This window comes from Psammomys obesus, unplaced genomic scaffold, assembly GCF_907164565.1.
Source record: "Psammomys obesus unplaced genomic scaffold, mPsaObe1.curated_primary_1811, whole genome shotgun sequence".
NCBI classification, from domain to species: Eukaryota; Metazoa; Chordata; class Mammalia; order Rodentia; family Muridae; genus Psammomys; species Psammomys obesus.
Window position 1 is genome coordinate 4360913 of NW_026596125.1, and position 24521 is coordinate 4385433.

General features: G+C 47.6%; 1 protein-coding gene across 4 annotated transcripts; it reads left to right on the top strand.

Annotated features, from left to right (window-relative positions):
- Positions 1-95: 95 nt before the first annotated feature.
- On the top strand, positions 96-23993 carry LOC129665179 (polycystic kidney disease 2-like 1 protein). Of its 4 annotated transcripts, XM_055591739.1 has the most exons (6): positions 3389-3526; positions 6386-7510; positions 9522-9840; positions 10316-10429; positions 17002-17081; positions 22720-23993. In XM_055591739.1, the coding sequence occupies exons 2-5, from the start codon at positions 7394-7396 to the stop codon at positions 17049-17051; spliced, it is 600 nt and encodes a 199-aa protein (XP_055447714.1). In that variant the 5' UTR covers positions 3389-3526; positions 6386-7393; the 3' UTR covers positions 17052-17081; positions 22720-23993. The 4 variants fall into 4 exon arrangements, 3 of the variants coding, with proteins under 3 accessions (XP_055447713.1, XP_055447714.1, XP_055447712.1); XM_055591738.1 differs by lacking the exons at positions 3389-3526; positions 17002-17081 and adding an exon at positions 96-340; XM_055591737.1 differs by lacking the exon at positions 17002-17081.
- Positions 23994-24521: the final 528 nt, after the last annotated feature.

The following is a 24521-nucleotide window of genomic DNA, read 5'->3' on the forward strand; positions in this document are numbered from 1 at the left end:
GAAGCGGAAATCTGGGAGAGATGGTACAAGAGGGCTTCCCTTCCCTCTGCCCAGGCTTCCGGGCGAGGAGAGAGATGGAACAAAACCAGCCCCAGGGTCCCTATTCCCAGAGCACTCATTCGGCATAGGCTCCAGGTCAGGGACTCTCAGCAAAGCCCCAGCAGGTGGAGCTCAGCATGGAAGTCACATACTTCAGTGACACAGACTCCAGGGTAGAGACACAGGTCAGAGCAGCCCGGGAGAGGCAGGAAGACTTTATGGAGGACACAGCAATGTGAAATCCCAACGAGCCATTGGAGTTAGACCTGAGGAGCAGGTGACAGTCTGGAGCCTAGCACAGGTAAAGAGAATCTGACATCACACCACACTGGGCACAGGCTGTGGGCTAAAGAGGCTGGTCTGGTCGTGAACTGTGTGATGAGGCTATAAAGAGGTCAATGAACTTGTCCAAGCCCGTGGTTACCAGTCATGCGTCTGTCCACATGGCACAGGTTGCTGTCCCCAACAGCCCTCTCACTTCTCTCTCTGCTTCTTCTCTGTTCAACACAGAACTGGAGTATGTGTGTGCATGTGTACTTGTGTGTGTGTGTGTGTGTGATGCACATAGATATGTTTGCAACATAGATGTAGGGGCTGGGAGTGACCTCTGCTAAGCTGTGACCACCTACCTCTGGGCTCTGGTTCAGCTCTGTAGCCCAGAGTGGTTGTGACCGGAGCAACTCATGTCTCAGGAGCAGAGTGTGTGATCAAGGGCTGACAGCCTGCATAGCTGAGACCTGGGGACAAAGGTCTCCAAACAGGGCCACTGGCAGTGCTTTCTGTGGTGGCCCGATGCTCTCCTCCCAGGCCCCGGGTTGCTTCCTCCCTCCTGCGCAGACCTGCAGGGGAATCTCCCCCCCATTGCAGCACCAGCCTGAGCTGTGTGTGAGCCTGTGACCCTGGCTGACACAGGCTCTGGGCCTCCAGTGACAAACTATGAAAGGAGTGTCCTTCTTGTCCTGTCTTAATTTGGGGGGCTAAGAAGAGACATAAGAGAAGCTTGTGCCTCTGTTTATGATTAGAGAGAGGTACTCCCACTGGTTTCCTGAAGTAATCAAGAATGAAGGAGACGCTGGCAGTCCCGAGCCCTGGACCAGTGTCCCCCTTTCCCCCTTAGGTGCCAGAAACCAATCCCAGCCTTTGCACCCCTCCTCTCACCAGGTGGACCCTTGTCACCTCCATCCTCTTTTCCTCTCTGTATTTTTCTCCAAGATGCCTTTCCTGTCTTCATGTAGCGTCAGCTGCCACAGGAGCATGGGCAGCCAGCCCCCGTCCCTGTCTTGCTTCACCCTGCAGTAACCTCGCCGTACTAATGTCACCCTTGGTTTACACTCACACAGCACTGAACAGGCTACAGCAGTACTGTGAGGTCCAGGGGGCAGTTCGCCATGACTGAATCCCAGCTTCCCCTGAGCATTTCCCAGCCAGGAGTCTGTGATTCTCCCATCCTGTCCCTGGGTGCCAAGAAAACCACCCGGGGCCTGAGCACTGACGAAGCCTCTTCTGTGCCCAGCAGAAATCCAGTGCTCTGTGCAGAGCAGCTGAGCCAAGCTGCCTGCCACCTTGGGGAGCTCACAGATTTCTAAAGGACACAAAACAAAGCACAAAAGCCAGCTACACAGGCCAGTGCCTGACGATACAGGACGCAAGCTGCCTGAGTGGGACCAGAGCTTAGGCCTTCTCAACAGAGGAACCCTGAAACTGGGCAGCCTTGAGGTGGAGTGACGAGCAGCACTGTAAAGCTGTGCCCCGTGCTTAGCTCTGAGACTCCAGTTACAATCACCTGCATGTCACCTCTAGTTTTTAAGCCTCAGAAAAGTCGCTGAGGTTGGGGATGGCTCCAGTGGGAAGGTACCGGAACCTAAATCTGATAATGTGTGCAGGGACTTGGCACATTTTGCTTGCTACCTGGTTCTTTCCAACCGCAGAACAGACCTACTAAGTACAGTTGAAAATAATCACCAGGCCCAACTTCTCTTGGTTCCTCCACTGCTCAATATCCCACGGACACACTCCAGGCAGACACCCTTGTCTCGATCCCTAAGTAAGGGACGGGTTGAAAGCCCCCCCAGCCCAGCTACAGGCGTCTTCCACTCCCCTTTCCAACTTGCTTTGCCGACTCTTTTCCTGTCCAAGAGGGGAAAAAGACCCCCCCCCCCAGGCCTGCAGATTTGCCTCTGGAACCCAAGGCATGAGTGAGTGACCCTGGTGTCCCCAGGCCTGTCTGGGCTGCTCCCCGCCAGGGTCTGGCTGGAGTCCCTTTCCAAGTCCAAGATTATTTTCTTCTCTCTTCCCAAAGGGACTCTGGATTTGCAATGTTGTTTGCCTCAGACAGGCTCTTGCAGTCTCTGGTTTCTCTTAAAGCAGTGAAAGGTTTCCAGTTTGGAGTTCAAGGGGGACACTGAGGCAAGCGGTCGTTTTGGGTAAGAGATTCATTAGGAAGAGTGACTAAGGCCACAGACAGACAGACAGACAGCATGGTGGAGGCTCCAAGGCCGTAGACAAACAGACAGTATGTCAAGGGGCTACGGTGAGAACTTAGGCCTGTGTGGCAGAGTGCATGCATCCCTTTCTAAAGGTCTCAAAGGAGGGGGTGGTTGAGGAGTAGCCCACAGCTCTTGGCAGCCAGGCTGTCCTGGTTCCTGGGCTTTAGGAGGTGAGGAGGACATTCCTGTGGAGGAATAGGTGACTCTAAGGATGTGGGGTGGGGTTGACTTAGGGTGCACCCATCATACTGCTGGAGTGAGCCATCCTCTGAAGCCCTCTGCTGTCTAAGAGTCTGGCAGCCTGAGATCCCTGAACATCCCTGGGAAAGGGAGAATGATCACTGCCACTTGGGCAGTCACAGGCAGGCTCTGCGTGGGGTGTGTGTGTGTGTGTGTGTGTGTGTGTGTCGGTAGCCCTGAGGCTAGAAGGTGGCCTGTGACTGCAAACCTGACAGCCCTGAGGGACAGCTTTCCTCCCCAGCTGAGGACCAGCCCTTGGGGAGGAGCTGAGTCCACACTGGGGCAGAGTGGGGGAGTGGGGTGAGGGTAAGAGGTAGCCTCCCACAGCTTCCACCCTGAAGAGCACTCTCAGGAGCTGAGAGGGGCCTTGTGACCTGTTGGCCCCCAGGAAAACCCAAGCAGCCAGCATTCTCTTCCCCTAACATCCTCTTCACAAAGTTCTTTCCATAGTCAGGTGCCAGCACACTCTTCCTGGTGCCCGGTAACCACCTCCCTCTCTGCGTCACCTGTGGCTGCCTGTCATCTACTTGATTTTGCTTGTGGTAATGACCTCGTTGTTGACTTTAGTACCAAGTGGAGTGACCTGAGACCCTGGGTGTTCAGAAAGGGCATGGGACCTGAGGCCGGCCTGCCAGCCTCTAAGGCAGGCTGGAGTCTAAGCCTGGGGTGGGGTTGAGGGTAACGCTAACAGGAATTCACAGTTCAGGACTATGAGCAAGAAGGAGTCAAAGGCGGATGCAGGGAGAGCCAGGGCTGACTTGGTGAGTGGGTCTGGGTACCCAGCAGCAGGGTCTCCCATCCAGACAGGCGTGGGAGGCACCTGTCCTGGGAAGGAATTCAGCTGAGAAAGTGGGAACGGGTATAGCGCTTGGTGGACACTCCCAGGAGCCGAGGCTGCCGTACTTTCCAGCGGAGAGCACGGAGGACACCGGGAGACCTGCCTCACACACCTCCAGTTACAGGGAGAGCCACTGACCGAAGCGTTCACTCTAGGCCGCACTCTCCTTGATCGCTCTTGGCCCGGAAACAGAGAGGCCAATGAGGGAGGGGCGCAAGCCCAGTGCTGAGAGACACGGACTCTCCTGGTGGCCTATTTTGACTCCCTGAAGGTTTTAACAACCCCCCTTTGTTAGGCCACGCCATAGCTAACAACCATCTTCCTCACTCGGGGACAGACCTGAGCATCAGAGCTGATAGTCCCTGCGAACTCAACCCCGCCTCTTCTCGGAAAGCCTCGCACTTTAGTACCTCTCTGCTTGCCTCTCAGAGGACCCAGCTCCACCCAGAGGGCTAGCAGACACCTCAAAGGACCAATCACTGGGGGTCAGGAGCTGCTGGCTGAGCCAGACATGCGCTTTCAGCTACCCAGAGGAAAGGGGGTGGAGGTAAAGGAAGGAGCTGGGGAGAGAGATGATACCAGTTCAGGACCCCTTTGGAGAAGAGCCATAGTGGGGGACAAGGAGTGTGTGTGGGGTGGGGGGTGGGGGGGGTAGGTCCCTGCTGCCACCTGGTGGCCATGCCAGGCAAAGCACCGTTAAGGTCTGGTTGTGTGAACCAACCCTACTTTTTTTTTCCTTTGTATAACAGTCCTGGTTCTGAGGCTTAATTCAATGGGGAGCTATCTTTCTGAACCCCAGTTTCTTTATCCAATAGTGAAAATAGGTCCCATAAGAGTGTATGAGAGTTGAGCTTGAGAGACGGCTCAGCATGTAAGGTGTTTGCTGTGCTCCTCAGCACCCACGTGACAGCCAGGTGTGACCTTAACGACCACGGGAGTGGGGTGAGGATAGAGACCTGAGGACCCTGGGGCTCACTGGTTCTAGTTTGATTTCGATTGTTGCGATAAAGACCATGACCAAAACCATCTTGGGGAGGAAAGGGTTCATTTGGCTTACACAGGTTGATCATTGAGGGAAGCCGAGGCAGCAACTCAAATAGGGCAGGAGCTGAGGCAGAGTCTATGAATGGTGCTGCTTGCTGGCTTGTTCCCCATGCCTACCGAGCCTGCTTCTTATACAGCGCAGGACCCCATGCTCAGGGCTGGGACTGTGTTGCGGGCTGGGCCTTCCCACACCATTCTTTCATCAAGGAGACATCATACAGACTTGTCCAGCAGCAATCAGATGGAGGTAATTTCTCAACCAAGGCTCCTCTTCCCAGATGGCTCTAGCTTGTGTCAGGTTAGCAAAAACAAACAGAACATCCGAGATACCAGCCAATCAGTTTAGCTGAAACGGTGAGCTCCAAGTTCAGTGAGAGGCTCCATCTCAAAAACAAAGTGTAGGGGAATGATGACAGCTGATGTCAACGTCTGTCTTTCACAGTCATGCACATCTACACGTACGCACTCTTGTAAGCAACACACATACACTTATATCTAACACACACATATACACACTTGTATACAACACACACACACACACAACACTAACCAAGACAATATGCTATAATGTGCTTGGCCACTGGGTGACAAGTCCAGGGGAGACTGACTTCCTTCCTTCCTTCCTTCCTTCCTTCCTTCCTTCCTTCCTTCCTTCCTTCCGTCCTTCTTTCCTTCCTTCCTTCCTTCCTTCCTTCCTTCCTTCCTTCCTTCCTTCCTCCACTTAAACAGCTCATCTCAATGCCATCTCCCTCCAGATTTCCTTTGTGACCTTCCCACTCCCTGGTCCACTCACCCTGCTTCCTCTGAACCACTGTGAACTGCCAGCCCCCTCGATGTGGCTCTTGTCACGCTCAGCACACATTCCGCCATATTCCTCCTTCTCCACCTGGAACCTGCAGGGCGGAAGCCATTAACACAATGTCCCCACTGTGTGGAGGACTTCCACAGTGAGAAAGGAACTCCACGGTGGCCTGTTGGGCTGCAGATGTGACTCTGAGGCTAGGAGCAAATGAGCCTCTAGTCTCAGAAAGACAGACAGTTGCCTTGTCAGAGGTAATTGTTTTTCAAATATGACAATGTCAAATGTTGTAGGGGGAAAAATTGCCCAAGCTGAAAAGCACCTGGCATTATATTGCCTAGAAATGACCACTGCTGGTTTATTTACTTATTTTTGTTTGTTTGTTGTTTTTGGTTTTGGTTTTTTTGAGACAGGGTTTCTTTTTGTAGCCTTGACTGTCCTGGACTCACTTTGTAGACCAGGCTGGCCTTGAACTCACAGAGATCTGCCAGCCTCTGCCTCCTCAGTGCTGAGAGGCGTGTGCCACCGAGCCCACTGACCGCTGCTATTTTAAAATTCAATTTATTCTATGTGTTCATGTCGGTATAAAACACACATAAAATTTGACTCTGCTGCACTGTAGGAATATAACAAACATTATGTGGTGAATACTCATGACATCAGATATCATTCCAAACTACAGCTATGTTCTCCACAATCACTCATTTTTGAAAGAAAACTACATTGTACTTTACTTAACCTGTTTTTCATTGTTGAAATTTATCATCGAAGGAGAAGCTGTTGCTAACATTGCTGACAGAGTCCTAGATTTGGGATTGGAAGGTCGAAGAGATGAAGGGATAAAAGCCACCGCTTCTCAGTTCTCAAACAGAAACTGGATCTCCTATTGCTTTTGCCAGCTTGCCTCATTCTTTCATTGAATGTCTGTCTCTTTTCCAGGTTCTAAGGAGATAACCCAGTTTCGGAATGGAAATGAGGCTGGATTCGGACCTGGAGGGAAAAATCTGATGCAGGCATCTAGCTCAGCTCTGCTCATGTTCCTGTGACCATGAGGGTTCCTGGCTGCCTGAAGCCAGCCTTTACACTGAGCCTTGAGGATGGATCCCTTGCTTTGGTCTTAGAATGTGGTCTGCTCCCCTCTGCTTATCGGCAGCAAGCTCTCTGAATCTCAGGAAAACAGCTCTTTACAAAACAGGGCAGAAAATGGGTCTCTTAGCCAGATATGGTGGAACATACCTGTAGTTCCAGAACTACAGAACTACAGAAGGAGGATTGCTGTGGGCTTGAGGCTGGCATGAACTATTTATTTGAGCTTTTGGTTAGCTGGTCAAGAGGTAGCCTGAGCCTGAGGCTCCTCACTCCCTCCACCCACACTGTTTGCCCCTCTCCTTTTGTGATAGTAATTTGCAATTTAGCTAGATAGAAGTTAATTTAGGGCGAGGCACCTGCAGAGCAAATCATTCTGAAATTGTACTTCAGGCTGAAGCAACTTCACAAACACAGCGAACAGCTACATCACAGATTGCAAGATCACTCTACGCCCTTCTCTCGATTTTCTTTCCCAAATAACATCTTCAGACATGGTTCAAGTTAGGATTATCCTTCTCATATTTCATCCACTTTTCCTCATGGTCAGGTTCCAGGGTCTCTTAATTGGAAATATCCTGTCATGATCGGGGTTTTCTAAAAGGCTTCTGATGGCTTCTTTCACATCTTCAGTCTGTGTAACCTAGGGTTTATTGAATCCTGCTGCATGGTATATTTTTGAATACCATCCATCTTAGCTTGGCAACAGCCTACCATTTTGACCCCTGTTTACCCTTTCAACAGGAAAAGTCAAGTGTGCAAGAAGCTTGAGAGCTTGAAGAAATACCAGGCAAAACTGTCATGAGATTCCTCTTGGTTACCACATTTGCAGCTTCTTGACTAAGTTTGAACAGCGGAGGAATGACGGTGCCTTCTGAGATTGCTCAACCCACATCCTGCCCCATCGGGCAGTATGGGCTGATCCACACACCAGGAAACAGACTCAGTCCTGAGCCTCTGCGACTGGACGGGTTCCAGGTGGGTGACTATGAACGTGGTCTGGAGCTTAGAATGAGGACGCTTGTCACATGAGGAATGACCTCAAGTCCATTCAGACCCCTGCTGACCACAGGCCTCCTCCAGAATTCAGAATTGCCCAAGGGACAACCATGCCACATTCCTCTCTCTGCTTCTCAGGGACCACACCATTGCCCTCCCATTCCTGACCCCATCCCAGGGTCCAGCTTTGTAAGTCCGGAGTCCTTGTGTGATGGCTTGAAAGGCTCTTGGCTGAGAGCTGGCAGGTCCCTCCCTCCTAAGTCAGCTGATCTACTGCAAGATGCTCTGCCCTGGCCCAGCTCCTCACCCTTTCCTCCAAGGAAACAGACCACCTCAAAGCACCTCACTGGCTGCTACGGTGGAGAGATGGACACGTGCCATGGAGAGTCACAGTCCTCAGAGGCAGACCATGGAGGGAGTCACCCCTTCCCAGTGTCTGAGCCTTGGGCAGGAACTTCATGTCGAGGGTTCAGAGATATGACAGTTACCTTTTCTTCACTATCCCAGAACTGGACACGTCGATTTTTAGGTACATAGAATGAAAAAGATTTTGATGGAGACAGACACCCTGTCCTTTAAAATCCGAGATGGGGTTGACTTGGGGCCCTGTCCATTCCCCAGTATCAGGGCACTCCCACAGAGAGAGGGGAGTCTTTTTCTACACTCACTAGGGCACAGTTCAAAGTGACACAGAAGGACCTGGGTGACAATTGCTGAGCTGGTGGGGAGGAGGGGGAGGGATGCTCTTACTTTCCTCCCTGGCCGTGGTCTCCATCCCAGTCAATATTGGCCCCTTCAGAAGCTTGAGGTGGAAAGCAGCTTAGAACCTCCATGTTGTTCTTTCACACCCCATTTCCCAGCCCCTCCAATGATCCTTTGACTAGCTCTGTGAAAGTAACTTTTATTCTCCTGTTTCAACTGTTGTCTTGGAGGTTTACTGCCTCTGTGTGTTAACCTAGGCCCAGTCCTGAAGGCTTCTAGCCTCTGTAAAAACTAACCTAAGCCTAGGATGTTTTCAGTCTCTGGGACTTACTCCTTAAAAAGCTCACCCTTTTTAGTTCTTTCTGAGCTCTGGGCTGACTGGTTCAACTCAGCTGTTCTGGCTCAAACTCCTCTCCCAGCTGACTTATTCAATCTTGGCTTTCTCTTGGCCTCTGAATTGATCTGCTTGGCCTCAAACTATCTCCAACATTTTTTTCCCCTAATCTTTTGGCTCCTTCTTCTTCTCCGGCTCATTCTGTCTTCACCTTTGTCTAACTTGTTCTCTCATTCAACCTCTTTCTGTAAAACTCTCCTGGTAAAACTCTTCCTCTCTCTGCAATGTCCTTTAAGTAGCTTCTCTTTCCTCTCTTTTCTTGTGAGAGTTGGGCATATCCTATTCTGTCAAATCTTTCTTGGATTTGTCACTGTTTTCTGCCACTCAGTTAGATATCACTTTCAAACATGGCTGCTTCCTTCTACAAACAAACTTTACCTTCATTGTTTGTGACTAAAGGCATGTACCACCATGCCTTAGGCTTTTCTTTACCTGAAAAGCTTAGGCTTTTCTTTACCTGAAACTTGCTCTGTACCAAGCTATCCTTGCTCTCATATCTACTTACCTCTGCCTCCTGGATTAAAGGCCTGTTTGTATTCCAGCCAGATCACACAGACCTAGAAGATCTTTGGATATGCTCTCATGCCAGAGCAGCCATGTTCTGAATCAAAATTCTTCTATACATCTCTACAGTGGAATTTTTAGACATTGTACCCCAGGATCCATCCGGCCCCAGCACTGGCCTCTGTCTTCTGTTTCCCCTTATACTCTGTCTGCATAATACCCCCACTCTCCTTTCTTCGTGCTCTCACTTTTTCAAACTCCTAACTCCCAGCTTCTCACAGCTCCTTCCCTCCTGTGTCCTGGACCTCGAAGAGAGAGGGGACAGAGAGAGAGGAAGAGGGAGAGAATTAATGTCATCCCCTGTCCTGTCATCACTGTTCTATCCTCCAGATGATCTGTTTCCCCACACAGGCAGGCGGCAGAGCCTGCCCTCAGCTGCCATTTCCTTGGCCCTCTTCCGCCTGTGCCAGTCTAGGCCTTGTCCCTGTTTCTACCCTGAGAGTGGGATCCTCCTTCCCCATGAATGCTGTGAAAAGTCCCCCGAGGCAGGAGCTGCAAACGCTGGGGCACAGAGGCTGGAACAATCCCGCCCACAGCAGCCCCCCTTCCCTGAATGGGATCTGCACTGTCTTCAATGCCGCAATCCCCCAGCCTGTACCTAAGAAGCCTGAAGTCAGACGGCAGGAGACCCAGACAGCAGAGAACCCAGGTGCTGTCTCCATATATGTTTTTGCACCACAGGTTTCTGGCCAGGGGAGGGCTCTCCTGGGGTATGAGAATCTGAGGAGGCCTGAACATCCTTGTGGAAGACAGGTGATCAGAGGAGGAAGTGGAATTTTGGTGTCTGCAATCTGCCTGTGTTAGGGTAGCTTGCTCCAGGACAGAGGCCAGGCTCCTGGTCTGCCAGAAAGGTCACTTGGCACAGTCATCCCTTGGGGGCCCAGGGGTGGGGGAGCAGGAGGACTGAGGTGAGCGGAGCTGATGCCCGCCCCAGTCCAGTATCCTCACCCTGCCTCTCTGAGGGACTTTGTAGGAGGGCAGGTGGAGGTGTGGGTGTAGTAGCCAGGTCCCAGGGGCTATCAGGCGGGCGAGGAAGGACCGGTGGAGGTGGGGTGAGGTCTAGGGACGGGCAGGAGGGGATAACTAAAAAGATGTGCTGTTGGGGCTTCCTTCCACACCCTCAGGGCTCTGGGGAACAACCCTGACTGAGAACACCGCTGAGAACAGAGAACTCTACGTCAAGACCACCCTGAGGGAGCTTGTGGTGTACATCGTGTTCCTCGTGGACGTCTGTCTGTGTGAGTAGCCACTGTCCCGTGGGCCTCCGCCCGGGAGAGACTCGCGTACTCGAAATGGCTGTCCTGTTCAGGCAGTATTCGGCTGTGGGAGGCGGGTGAATCCTGGGGATTTTGTGTACACAACAGGCGATGCCTGTGGCTTTTTAGCTTACGAGGTTTCATTGAGAAAGCACTGTCACTGAGCTCAGTGGAAGAAGCTGGTAGAAAGGTGGTTAGTGAAGAGAGCTCCTCCCGGGTTTCCAGGTGACCCAGTTTGCACATTCAGTCTCGGATGCCGAGCCAGTAGGCACGGCTTCTTGCTGACAGGTGTAGTTTGTAGGGAATGAAGGGTTCCTCCCCCGTTTCTCTTTGGTGGGTTTTGAATGTTTCTTTACAGGAAAGAAGAAAATGTTTCAGGTCATAGAGGGTTCCTGAGAAGAGGGTTGGGGTTCCATAGTGTGGCAGTGCCCTGACGGAGAGCCTGTCCCACACAGGGAGCTGGGGCAGTCCCTGTCCCTCAGTCACTAAAGCTAGGAGCTTTAGTGTCTGAGTTCACAGAAGGTAGCTGGGGCAGTCCCTGTCCCTCAGTCACTAAAGCTAGGAGCTTTAGTGTCTGAGTTCACAGAAGGTAGTGGAAAGATCACAGTGTAGGCTGTATAGAGGTGTCGTCAAAGAACGGGCAAGCCAAGGAAGTGGGAGCGTACAGCGGCTGTTTGCCCTATAGGTGAGGGAATCGATGCTTTATAGAGTTGAACAGCAAGTGGTATTTGCCTCGAACAGCAAGAATTGTTCCGTTTCATGCATGATGACCAAAGAGGCAGCCTGCACCAGGGTCTCTGCCACTGTCCCACTACGTGAAGAGACACCACGACTATGGCAAAATCTTATGAAAGAAAGCGTTTAAGGGGGGCTTGCTCAGACTTTCGGAGGTTTATTCCATTATCATCACGGTGAAGAGCAACACAGACAGAAATAGAGCTGAGCCGAGAGCTGCATGCTGATCTGCTGGCTGAGAAAGAGAAAGAGCCTCTGGGCTTCTGAAACTTCAAAGCCCACCCCACAGTGACAAGGTCTCACCTCCTGATCCTTTCCAATAGGGCCACTCCCTAAGCATTTAAATATATGAGTTTATGGGGCCATTCTTATCCAGACCACCCACCTGCCGTGCTTTCTTTGTATATGGCCTCTGTCCGGAAGGCAGAAGATGAAGCATCCCTTCCCTCTGACCCCTCGATGTGGGTTTTGTCAGTATTCCACCAGCTCTGCTTCTCCTCTGCGGCAGATATTGGGCTGTGGATCCTTCCATGGTGGAGTCTTAGGCCTCTCCCCTCCCCTCATCTTCACCTGTCTAGAAGATTCTTCTGTTGAACCATCAACTTCCAAAGGCTTTCCAAAGGACCTCCTGAAGGTCATTTGTTCTCCAGTCTAAATAATTTCTATTCTGTCTCAAAAAAAAAAAAAAAGTTATTACAGCTGGGCATGGTGGTGAAAGCCTGTAATCCCAGCACTCAGGGAGGCAGAGGCAGGTGGATAGCTGTGGGTTTGAAGCCAGCCTGGTCTGCAAAGTGAGTTCAGGACAGACAAGGCTACACAGAGAAACCCTGTCTCAAAAAAACAAAACAAAACAGAACAACAAAAAGTTATTACAGCATGGTAACCAGAAACTGAAGGTTTGGGCTCTGAATTTGCACAGATATAGGTCCAAACATCACAACCCACCACTTACCATCAGAGGGACCTTGAACAAGTTGCTCCTCCTCCTCCTCCTGCTCCTCCTCCTGCTCCTCCTCCTCCTCCTCCTGCTCCTCCTCCTCCTCCTTCTTCTTCTTCGATGACCTTGAACAAGTTGCTCCTCCTCCTCCTTCTTCTTCGATGGGGTTTCTCTGTGTAACCCTGCATGTTCTGGAACTTGCTCTGGAGACCAGGCTGACCTTGAACTTGGAGATCTACCTGCATCTGCCTCTTGAGTGCTGGTATCAAAGGTGTGGCCCACAATCTCCTGGTTAACTTGCTTAACTTCTTTGAGTCAGTTTCCCCCCTATATCCATCGGGTTCAACAGGATTATGTGGTTATTTTGTGGGCCATTCACTAGGCCTGGCATGTTATGACAACAGTTCAGAGTGCTCACCATGCAGTTTCCTGTCTCAGCCATGATTAATTTAATGCCCTTTCCTGGGAATAATGTACCAGGGACACCTCATTACCACAGTGTCCTGTGACATCATTACTCTTGTTGTAATGATTTAGGAGGTCCATGAGGACATACACAGGAAAAGATAAGGAGGATGTAACCCCTGGAAGGGACAGGGAAAGGATGTAAGCCTCTGGGAGGAGGAGACAGCACGTGCTAGAGCCAAGTTTAGTGGCATCCCATCTGTGGATAAAGCAGAGACTGGGAGCAGCAGAGTACTGACCAGGACGAGGCTGGAGTCCTTGCGGAGTCTCATGTGGGGTTGATATGAAAGTAGACTTTGTTCTTAGGGCCATAAAAGGAGCCTCGAAGGGTTCAAAGCATAGGCCTGGACAGGACATACTTAAGCTGTACTTCTGGGCATTGGGTCAAGGGAGATCCCTGGGAAAGTCTAGCAGAGAAGACTAAGATCACATACACAGTACACATGTGCGGTGGACACTGAAACTGACCACCACAGTGGCCACCATGACAGAGTATCACTGTGGACACTACAAATGATAACCACAGTAACAGCTATGGCTGACCATCACTGTGGACACTGTTCTGATAACCGCAGTGACCATTACAGCTGCCCATGCCTTAGAGTTTCCGTTGCTGTGAAGGAACACCATGACCATGGCAACTCTTAATAGGAAACATTTAACTGGGGCTGGCTTACAGTTCAGAGGTTTAGTCCTTATCATGGTGGGAAGCATGGTGGCACACAGGCAGACATGGTGCTGGAGAGGTCGCTGAGAGTTCTACATCTGGATCAGCTGGCAGTAGGAAGAGAGGGAGGGGAGGGTGGAGGGAGAGTGGGCCTGGCTTGAGCATCTGAAACCTCAAAACCCACCCACACAGTGACACATTTCCTCCAGCAAGGCCACACCTCCAATAATGCTACTTCGCTATGAGTCTGTGGGGGTCATTTTCATTCAAACCACCACAGATCAATAGAGTGGACATTTCATCTGATCACTATAGTGTCCATGATGACTGCTCATCACAGTCACCTTGATGGCTGAGCATCACACTGGCCACTCCACCTGACTGCCACACTAACAGATAGAGTCTCTCTACATAGTCCCGGAAGCCATGTGTTGGCCAGGCTGGCCTCCTGCTTCTGCCTTCCTGAGTGCTGGGATTAAGGACATGTGCCATAATACCATGGTGGAATATTTCATTTTACTTTCAAAACTACCTTATCAAGCTACCGAATCAATTTAGTCAATCAAATTAGTATGGCATGCTGGTTAAATGCCTGGCCTCTGGAGTCAGCCTGTCTGGGTTCAAGGCCTGGCACCCCAGCTGTCAGCTGTGTGATCTGAAGGCGTTTGCTCACCTCTTAGCCCTGATCATTCATGTCTGATAAGACTATTGTGAAAGGTGAAACGGCCCATCAGTACTGTGCTATGCATTTAGCACCGTGTCTGCCTGGTACCTGGTGAATGAGCATGTTATCTTCCAGTCACAACAGACCCTGTAACCACACTGCTGATGAACTGGGCAGCCACGGGACAGGGCAAGACTTGATCTGAAGCCTTTAGCCATCTAAAAACCTGTCTCCTATGAACTGGGCTCTTGGTAAACCTCCTTCCCCTTGAGATTAAAGCATGTACCCATAATACTCTTATTCCCTGTCCCCCTTTTCTCTCCATCTTTGTCTTCTCTCAAGCAAATCTTCAGGGAACAGAGAGCCTTGAGCAGGGTCTCAGCTGCTTTGGCACTCTCTAACACTCTGGCCCTCATCTTCCTGGCTTCTAGCTCTGTTGGCATCCCTGGGCTCTGGTCTTCTCAGCTAGATATGAATTCTTAGTGAGGATGATAGAGTCCCAAAGGGGTCAAAATAGTTAAACATTACAATGGTTTTTGGCCCTTTAAAGGCCACTGCCCCAAAACAAATATCCCTCTGTGGTATTAAAATATGCCTGTGCAAGGGGTCATTGGGAAGAAAATGCCTAAGGAGGTTGATAACCAACTCTTCTGCCTAAGAATGGGTACAAGTCCTGGCACAGGACTTGCTTTGTCATGGTGCCGTCTTTTGAGACCTGGACGGCTCCGCCGGTGGCTATGCCTCGGTGCTGTGCTTGACTCTGAGAGTTCCCATGACTACTTCAAATACCTCAGGACATTAGAAGTGACTGTTACAATAGATCCTGCAATCAAATACAAAGATAAGAGCACCGTGTCCAGGGAAACTGGCTTCAGGTACTAGCTCTGCCACCTTGGGCACTTCCTCTCTGGTAGAACAAAGAAAAATACTTAGGGAGATAGCATGGTAGAGTCGCAGTCAGTTGTTGATCGTAACTATTTTTATGCTTTCTATTTTATGTTTTCATAGTCCTCACTTGGTCCTTTAAACCAAATGTCTAAATTTTGGGACCAAGTTTTTGTGGGTGGGTTGGTGTTCGCTTCCCTCTGCTAGGAGACTAGTCTGCTTAGAGGGTGTCCTCCTCAGTCTCTATTTCCTCTGCTTGAGTACCCTTCACATTCCTACAGGAGCCTACCCTGACTTAGGTCTCCAGATTGTCACAGAGATGCCCCCACCCTCCATTTCTCTGGTCTCTATAGGCTTCTGTCCTCTTGTCCTCACTCTCCCCGGGTCTGATCTCCACCCTCTTAACTCTCTGCACCTCCTCTCCTACCTTGTTCCCTCTTTTCAGCCACTACCTCTGTCTCTTCTATCTCCCCTTCCAAGTGACATTTATTCATCCTCCCTTAAACCCTCTGTGTTACTTATCTTCTTTGGGTCTTTGCCTCATAGTCTGCCTATCCTGTATTATAGGGCTAAAATCCACTTATAAGTGAGTACATACCATGTGTGTCTTTCTGGGTCTGGGTTACCACACTCAGTGAGCTAACAATCTTTGGTTTTCATTTGACTCTCTAACTCTTTTTTAAGGTATAAATATTGTCTCAAAATCTATAAGATTATTATGTATGTATAAACTTTCTGTCATGATACAGTTGGTCACACAGAGTATTAACTAATTCTAGAAATAAGCTTCATCTAGCTCCCTGTATGTGTTTTGAGGTTTGAGTCTGAAGCAAGTAACTAGGAGCAAAGTTTGTGTACCTTAAATGTACTTAATAGACTGTGGGCCTCAAACCTTTCTGAGAGCTGCTGAAAAGTTTAGGCTTTCTACCCCTCCTAACAGTAAGCTTTTAGGTTTTCAAGAAGATGATGGGGAACCTCAATGATGAGTCCACCTGCATTGTATAACACCAACCACTGGGAAAAACTGCTCTAAGCTTCTTCTGCCTGGTTCTGCTCAAACAGTGGACACCATTGAATTGACTGTTATGTTCTGTCTAGTCAGGACTGTCACTAAACTGACAATCACCACCCAAAGATCAGCTTTGGACTACAGACTGCTCAGGACATTCAAATTGCTGGGTTCATATGAGACCAACACGAACATTTTACAGAACTTTGAACTAAAAAATACATAATCCTAAGACTGCCAAATACAGCCAAGCTGAACATTGTGGAAAACTTCGCAAAAATTGCTCCACTTTTGTAAATAGTTTTACTGTATTAGAGTTAAAATCTTTCCTTTTTATTTAGACAAGAAAAGGGGATACAGAAATAATATAAGAACAATAGAAAAAAGGGTAGATTATTGAATCTACTCTTATAGATCTTTGTATATTGATACAAAATTAAGGTTATAATTGGTTACATTGGTATAGCTCTTTAGTATATTGATACAAAATTACGGTTATATTTTGGTTATAGTATACTATGTATCAACTCTTTTTAAGGTATTGTTCCTATGTAATTCTTAAAAATGTAAGGTGAGGTTCTAGTCCTTTTGAAAGCTATGATCACAAACTGTTTAGGATAATTAAGAAATGCAAATTAATGGTCATTCAAACTCATGGTTTTGTTAGGTACTAGTTTAGTTAATCACAGGTGTTTTCTAAGTTAATCAGTATATAGTTAGAAACAAGCAATTCAGATATACTAAAGATAGTCTTCAAAAATCTTAGAGATCTACAGAGTATGCCATTTAAAGATGTTTTATTAATTTGAGAATTTTTTGACATTGAAACATGTCAGCTCCTGATGAGCAATCAAAAAATTCTCCTTTAGGATAAGGCTTCATATGTGGCAAGCTAGCCATTGGGCAAGAAAATGCCCTTGCTTCTACTGCAGTCAGAATGCTGGACAAACCGGATGCAGGGAAGTTGACTGCCGAGGTTTGCAAGGATAAGTTAGGCAAGTCCTTTATAACACCTGCTTCACAGAAAAGTCTGTCAGATATTTTGAGGCAGAAAGCTAAAGATGATCCTCCAATGTTATAGAGAAATTGTGTGTGACTGTCCAGGAAGCCAGTAGTCTCTGTAATTTCTATAGTTTTGGAAACGGATTGTTCTCTACTTCCTGTATATTCAAAAACTATTTCTCTTTCTCAGGTCTCTGGTGGGCTGTTAGCTTTTTCCTCCTGGGCTGTTGGGAGAGCTAGCAGGCCTTTTCCATCTGGGACAAGAGCTGAGTAAGAAAAGCTTTTTCTTCTGGGATGTGAGCTGAGTAGAAGGTCAGCTGGGTGTTTTCTCTGCCTTTCTGAGCTAGTAGGCTTTCACCCTAGCATTGACCGCTTGGGGTTTTCATTATTTATAACAACAGTGTTGTGTGTATATGTTTATGTGTATGTGTTTTTATGTGTATGTATGTTCTGGGGCCATGCCTCAGTTGGTAAAGTCCTTTCCATGCAAGTGTGAGGAACTGAGTTCAGATCCTCAGCAACCACGTAAAAAGCAAGGCACACAGGTGTGTGCTTTCAATCCAGTCGCTGAAGTGGTAGAGACAGGAGGATGACGTGGCTTGATGGCCAGCCAATCCAGCCAGTCAGTAAGCTTTAGCTCAATGAGCGACTCTGTCTTAAAAAACAAGGTGGAGAATGATTGAAGAACACACTTGACATCAGTCTATCACCTCCACATGAATGTGTACACATACATACACAAGACGGGGGAGAGAGAGAACCCTCTAGGGGAAAAAGAGACTGAAGAGGCCAGTATTAACTCCGCATGTCGGAAAAGGGAATTTTGGAGGCAGTGAGTACAAAAGGACAGATAGACAAGCCTCCAGGGAGTTTTGGGACAGCCAATCTTCTTTGCATGATAGCATCACAACAGGCCACAGTATCCTTCATTCATCCGGATCCAGAGTGAGACAGAGGGCCATGAGCCCATGGAATACTGTGAACTTGGGTGAAGGTGATGGGGCACTTTATTTAGGTCCATCCGTGACTAATGCATCTATCTACAGGTTCTTGGTACTGGAAAACAATAGCAAAGCAAGGACAGAAGGCGCATGGAAACTCTTAGTGTCTTTTGCTTAGTTTTGCCATGAGCAAAACCTGCTCCTTTTTGTAAAAACAATTTGTTTAATTTTTATTTTATGTGCATTAGTGTGAAGATCCCTTGGAATTTGTGTTACAGACAGTTGTGAGCTGCATGTGGGTGCTGGGAGCTGAACCCGGGTCTTTTGGAAGAACTATCTTAACCACTGAGCTATCTCTCCAGCCCCCAAACCTGCTCTTTCCAAATGCCTAACTTAGCAGCTGGAGAGGTGGCTCAGCAGTCAGGAGTGTGACGGCTCCTGCAGAGGACCTGAGCTCAAGCACCCACATCCAAGCCACATGCAACTCCAGCTTCATGGGAACTCCGACTCTGGCTTCTGTAGTATGTGCTTTCTTGCATACATACCCATACCCACACATACAGATAATTAAAGGTATTTTTAAACTTTATTTTAGAAGTGTGTTCAGGGACTGGAGACCTTGATGAGTGGTTAGTGCACATGGTTCTTGCAGAAGACAGGAGTTTGCTTCCCAGCATTCACATCAGGCAGCTTGCTTATAGCACCAACTCCATGGGTCCAAAGCCCACTTTTGATCTCCATAGGCAGGTGAATATATGTGCATATATATATACACATATACATAGATGTATATATACACACATACATATACAAAATTTTTTAAATAAAAATAAAATATTTTTAAGAAGTATACTTTCGATGTAGGGGCGGGCTGGAGAGATGGACGAACAATTAAAATTGCATACTGCAGCTAGCATTTGGGGGACAGAGGCATCTGAGTTTGAGGCCAGCCTGGTCTACATAGTGAGTTTCAGGACAGCCAAATAAAAAAAAAAGGAAAAACAAAAGAAAGAGTCCACACTACTCTTGCAGAAGACCCAAGTTCAGTTCTTAGCATCAACATCAGATGGCTCACAACTTGTCTGTAACTCAGGCTCCAGGGGGACCTGGGTATCTGAACTCAGATACATGCACCCACACATGTACACATAATTAAAAATAAGTAAAAATTTAAAAGACAGGAAGACGACTTTAAATGTTCTCACACGCATAACAAATATATTTGAGGTGACAGGTTATCAAGTCATTAGCCTGATCTGATCGACCCAGAATGCATGGTGGATGAGAGTACCACATAGCATCTCACATATACAAAAAAAGGTTGTTCGTTAATCGAAACTAATTTAATGGGGAGATGGCTGAGCAGTAAAGAACATGTACTGTGCATCCAGGGGATCTTAGCTTAGTTCCTAGAACCCGTTAGCGCTGAGGGATGCAGACATTGTCTGTTGCTCTCCCTGTGGGCATCAAAACTAACACAATACAGACACATATAGATCAAAATGAATCACATAAAAATGAATAAACAGTTAATGAATGAGCAGAGGTCAATTCCTAGCACCCACACAGCGGCTCATAGCTGTCTATAAGTGTGGTTCTGTGGGATCCAGTGCCCACTTCCTCTGCACAGATCAACCTGCAGGCAAAACATCTATACCACACAAATAAATAAGTAAATAAAGTTAAAACGTCTTTCAAACGTTGCATTGGCACTACCACCTACAGAGAGAGTAATCATTTGAGCACATGCCTGTAGTGACCCTAGACTTTGAGATAAACACATTTTCTTGAGGTCATTTGTTCTCTGTTGCTCCACCACACCTGGCTAGTTTACATCACATTTAATTAAAACACTTATTGTTTAAACATTTGCCTATTTTTAATAAATGTTTCCATTCTTGTTCTTTTTATTTTTGCTGAATTATTTCCTTAAATTATTCATTTGTTTATCTACTAGTTATGTATGTGGGACAGGATTTTAGATGTCCAGGCTGACCTTCACCGTCATATGCATTCAGGCATGATATTGAACGTCTGATCCTCCTGCCTCTGCCTCAGATGTGCTAGGATTCCAGTCACACACCGCTCTACCTTTCTATGTGGTCCTGGGGGTTGAACAGAGAGCTTCGTATGTGCTCAGCCAGCACTCTACCTGTTGAGATACAACGCCAGCCTACTTTTGGAATTCTCAAGGAGAGATGTCACCAAACTGGAAAGCTAGGCTCCTAGTGTTTGCTGTGTATTGTCACTTTTGCCTCTATGAGGGGCTGCACACATCTATAGTCACTGGCTGAACTGTAAGATCATACCAATCTGTCACAACCTCATCAAAATTGGATGTTTTTATTTATAATTTTTAGCATTAAGTATGTACATATATAATTAAGCATATATATGTATTTATATATATAAAGTATAATACATATATATACTTAATTATAATTATATTAAGGCAAATTGTACATACATACATACATATATATATATATATATATTACTGCTGAATTATATATATTACTGCTGAATTACTGCTGAATAAGTTTACCCTTACTTGTTCAGAGACCAAGGGAAAAGCCAGGTTGAGTAAGTCAGCTGGGAGGGGAGTTTGAGTTGCAACAGCTGAGTTGAACCAGCCAGCCCAGAGCTCATTAAGAACAAGAAACGGTGAGTTTACATAGCAGTGAGTCTCAGAGGTTGAAGACATTCTAGGCCTAGGTTAGATTGTATGGAGGCTAGTAGCTACCAGGACTAGGCCTAGGCTAGCAGACAGGCAGCTAGCCTCCGAGACAACAAATGAAACAGGAGAATGTAAGTTCCTTTTTCAGAGAACACTTGGACTCTTGTTGGGAACCAGCTACCAGCGCCCTTGTTTCTAGGAATTGTGTGATGGCTTTTCTTGGTTGTCAAGTTGTTAACTACATCTGGAATCAACTAAAACCCAAAGGGCTAGGGATGCCTTTGAGGGCTTTTTTTTTTTTAAATTAAATCATTTGAAGTGGGAAGACCCACTTCTAATCTGGATCTTTGAGGTGGGAAGATATGGCTTTAATATGGACTACACCTTTCGTGGGTAGCCTAAATAATACAAAGAGCGTGGAAGAAAGAAATTCGATTTCTCTTCACCTGCTTGATCTTTAAGTCACTGGCAAGTCCGTTCCTTCACTGTCAGCAGAGCACGCTTCTTCAGGATTCCGGCTTTTACTGAAGGCCAGCTGACACCATAAGACCTGGAGTCTCACTGCTCAGGATTGTGCCCTTCCCAGGAACTCTCACAGACCACAGCTCGATGCAAAAGCAAGAGGTTTTATTGCTATCACGATAGAGCCGCCCGTCCAAAGACAGGAGACAACCCCGAACATGCAAAGCACAGGGTTTTTATACCTGAAAATCAGGTCACTTTTGCTCCATAGTTTACAGCTGGTTGTAGATAGTTTACAGCTGGTTGTTTCTCAGAACAGTTCACCCTACCCTTCAAGAGCTCTCTGCACCTGGCTTCAATTCAAATAATCACAGTTGTTTCTCATTCCCAGCTGGTCCCTCAACACATCCAGCCTTGTGGACTGAACGACTACTGGATTCTTGGGCCTTCCATGGGTAGACAGTCATTGTCAGACTAGCTGGATCACAGCCTGCAAATAATTCTAATGAATCCGTGTGTGTGTGTGTGTGTGTGTGTGTGTGTGTGTGTGTGCATTCATTCATTCTATAAGCTCTGTTCCTCTACAGAACCCTGGCTAATACACACTGGGAGCCTGGGAGTGGGAAGAAGAGCAAATGAGGTTGGACTTATTTACTAGTTTCCTTTTTCTGTTGCTGTGCTCAAACAGCATGACCAGACAGTTTATTTTGGCTTATGGTTTGAATGGTTTAGAGTACATATCAGTGGGGCCAGCATGGCAAAAAAGAGCAGGCCTGGTTGGCGGGAGCAGGAAACTTTCACCTCTTCAAACTGCAGACATGAAGCAGTCAGAGCAAACTGCAAGTGAGGCCTTTTATCCTGAAAGCCTGGCCAGGTGAGCTTTCTCCAGTAAGTAAGGCTGCGCTCTCTAAGCCTCCGCAGACAGTGCCGCCAAAGGACAACGTGTTCAAATGCACAGGGCCCCGGGGGACATGTTACACTCAACTGCCACATCTGGAGAGCCCCCGGGCCTGGGAGAGCCCAGGGAACTGACTGTTGTAGACAGCCAGGCCGACCCAGTGCCCTCTCCCTTATGTTTTGCTCTAGCAACTTGATGACCATTTATTTGGTGATTTGTTTGGCTAATGCAGAGCTATCTTCTTATCAGGCTCCTCATTATGTCGGAATGCAGTCCTGGAAACCCCACAGGGAGCAGTCACACCTGTGACCTCACTTGACCAGGACAGCTATTCCCTAAGGGATAGATATCATTATTCCCATGCCCAAAGCTCAGGAAAATGTCAGTCTTGTCATGATGAACCGTGCAGGGATGGCCAACCATTCAGAAAGGCCACATTAATGGAGTCCATCCTGTCTCAGCTACTGTGAAACAGAGAAGTGCAGGGCAGTGAGTGATGGTCCTGCCCCTCCTCCACCCTGGCCTCCCATCATGAGGGTTAGGAGAGAGCTCCCAGGCTTTTGTCTCCTTGGATGGCTGGCTGTGGCCTTTTGTTGGTGGAGGAAACACTGAAGGTCTTTGTGTATAAACAATGGTTGTTTGTTTTAGGAAGCATTTTCGTTATCTCAAAGGTGCACCTGGGACTGTCCCCATACAGGAGAGGCTCTGAGCCTTAACCCAAGCTGGGTGTGGTCACCTTGAGGTTAGGGAAGAGTATAGAGAGAGACCCTCAGCCTCTTAAGACTCGTGTCTACATCAATGAGTGTGGGTTGATTGCTCTTTGTCATTGCTGACTCTAGAGAAGGGTGCTTGCCTCTCCTCACTGTTTCTTTTTCGTTCTTGTTTTTTGCTGTTGTTTTACACTTACTTATTTACCTATTTTTTTTCCAGGGGAAGCACACAGGTGTGGAAGGACAGATTGCAGAGTCAGTTCTCTTCTTCCACCATGGCTGAGGGTGTGTGTGTCTAGGAACAGAGCGGTCATCAGGCTTGGCAGCAACCACCTTTACCTAATTCGTCATCTTACCGTCTCACCGCTCTGCATCTTGAGAGAACGAGGAGAGTGCAGAGATTAAGGAAAAGTTGTGGGACTTTTGACTGGACATTTCTAAAATTGACAAGAAAAGAGATAGGGGCTGGAGAGATGGCTCAGAGGTTAAGAACACTGGCTGTTCTTCCAAAGGTCCTGAGTTCAATTCCCAGCAACCACATGGTGGCTCACAACCATCTCTAGTGAGATCTGGTGTCCTTTTCTGTCTCAGGCAGGCAGGACACTGTATAAATAATAAATAAATAAACAAATCTTAAAAAATACAAAAAAAGAAAGAAAAAGAAAAGAGACAGACTGTATTTAAATCAACCACCCAAAGCAACAGATTGGATTGTAGGGGCTGCGATGAGAACCCAGCCCTCCTCTGTTCAGCCAGACTTAAACGATTCTCAGTAAAAATGTTATTTTATTTTGTTTTAGAATTCTCTACAGAGCAGGATATCCCCCCTCCCCCAAGTCACTCACTCCATTTATGCCTGAGCTATTTGTACCGAACAGCAGCTTGCTTTGGGCTTCTTTATTTTGAGAACAATCTTGAGGTAGAAGGAGCCTGCCTGCTGTTTACTTGGGCCTGATTTACAGAGTAAGAGACACACCGAGTTATAGGACGGATGGCAGCAGAGGGCTCCAGGCTGCTGGACTTAGCAAACACATCAGGCGAGTGAGCGCTGCAGTCCCCTCCTCAAGACATGTAGAAGGAAAAACAAAAGCAAAACAGCACATCCCACTGTCGCTCTGCCACAGACTGTCAGGTGTATCCTCACAGCCTACATATTCACGTACCTTAGGCTGCTCTCAAATTTGCTATGTAGCTAAGAATGACCTTGAACTTCAGAACATCCTGGCTCTGACTTCTGATTGCTGGAGTTATAGATATGAACCCCCCACAGATAGCTTTGTGTGGTGCTGGGGGTCAAATCCAGGGCTTCCTGTAAGCAAGGCAAGCACTCAACCAACTTTATAAACTACGTGGCAAGGCCCTCCCTATAGCTTTTCAAAATAAAAAGTTACTCTTGCTGACATGTGTTGGATTTGTAACCATCAATTTTTGAATGACTTAATTAATTGGTAAGTTTACTGAATCACCTAATAAATAAACGTATCTTTCTCAGTTTTTAATTTTATTTTACTGTGTGTGTGTGTGTGTGTGTGTGTGTGTGAAGTCAAGTGTTTTGCTTGCATGCATGTCGGTGTACCATGTGTGTGCTTGGTTCCCCAGAAGGTCAGAATAGGGTGCTGGAGGCTTGGAATTAGTGTTATAGATGGTTGTGAGCCACAAGCAGGTTCTGGGAGCTGAATCCAGGTCCTCTGTGAGAGCAGCTAGTGCTCTTAATCACTGGGCCATCTCTCCAGCTCCCCTTTTTTCTTCAGTCTTAATTTCTGGTGAGGTAATGACGTGTTACAGATAAACAAAAAGCACTTTGGAGTTCTCAAGCATTTTAAAGTCACAAAGGTGTTAGCGTTTCTGCAGAAGACCAGAGCCAAAGAATGCCACAAAGATCACACTATGCAACAGATCTCACACGAGAGATTTATTGGGACTGGGGGACATAGAGTGAGAGTGAGCCGCGATGGTGGGGACCTTTTAAGGGGCATATGTGTCAATGTCGAGGCTGCCGGCGCTGAGTCACTGAAGGCAGGC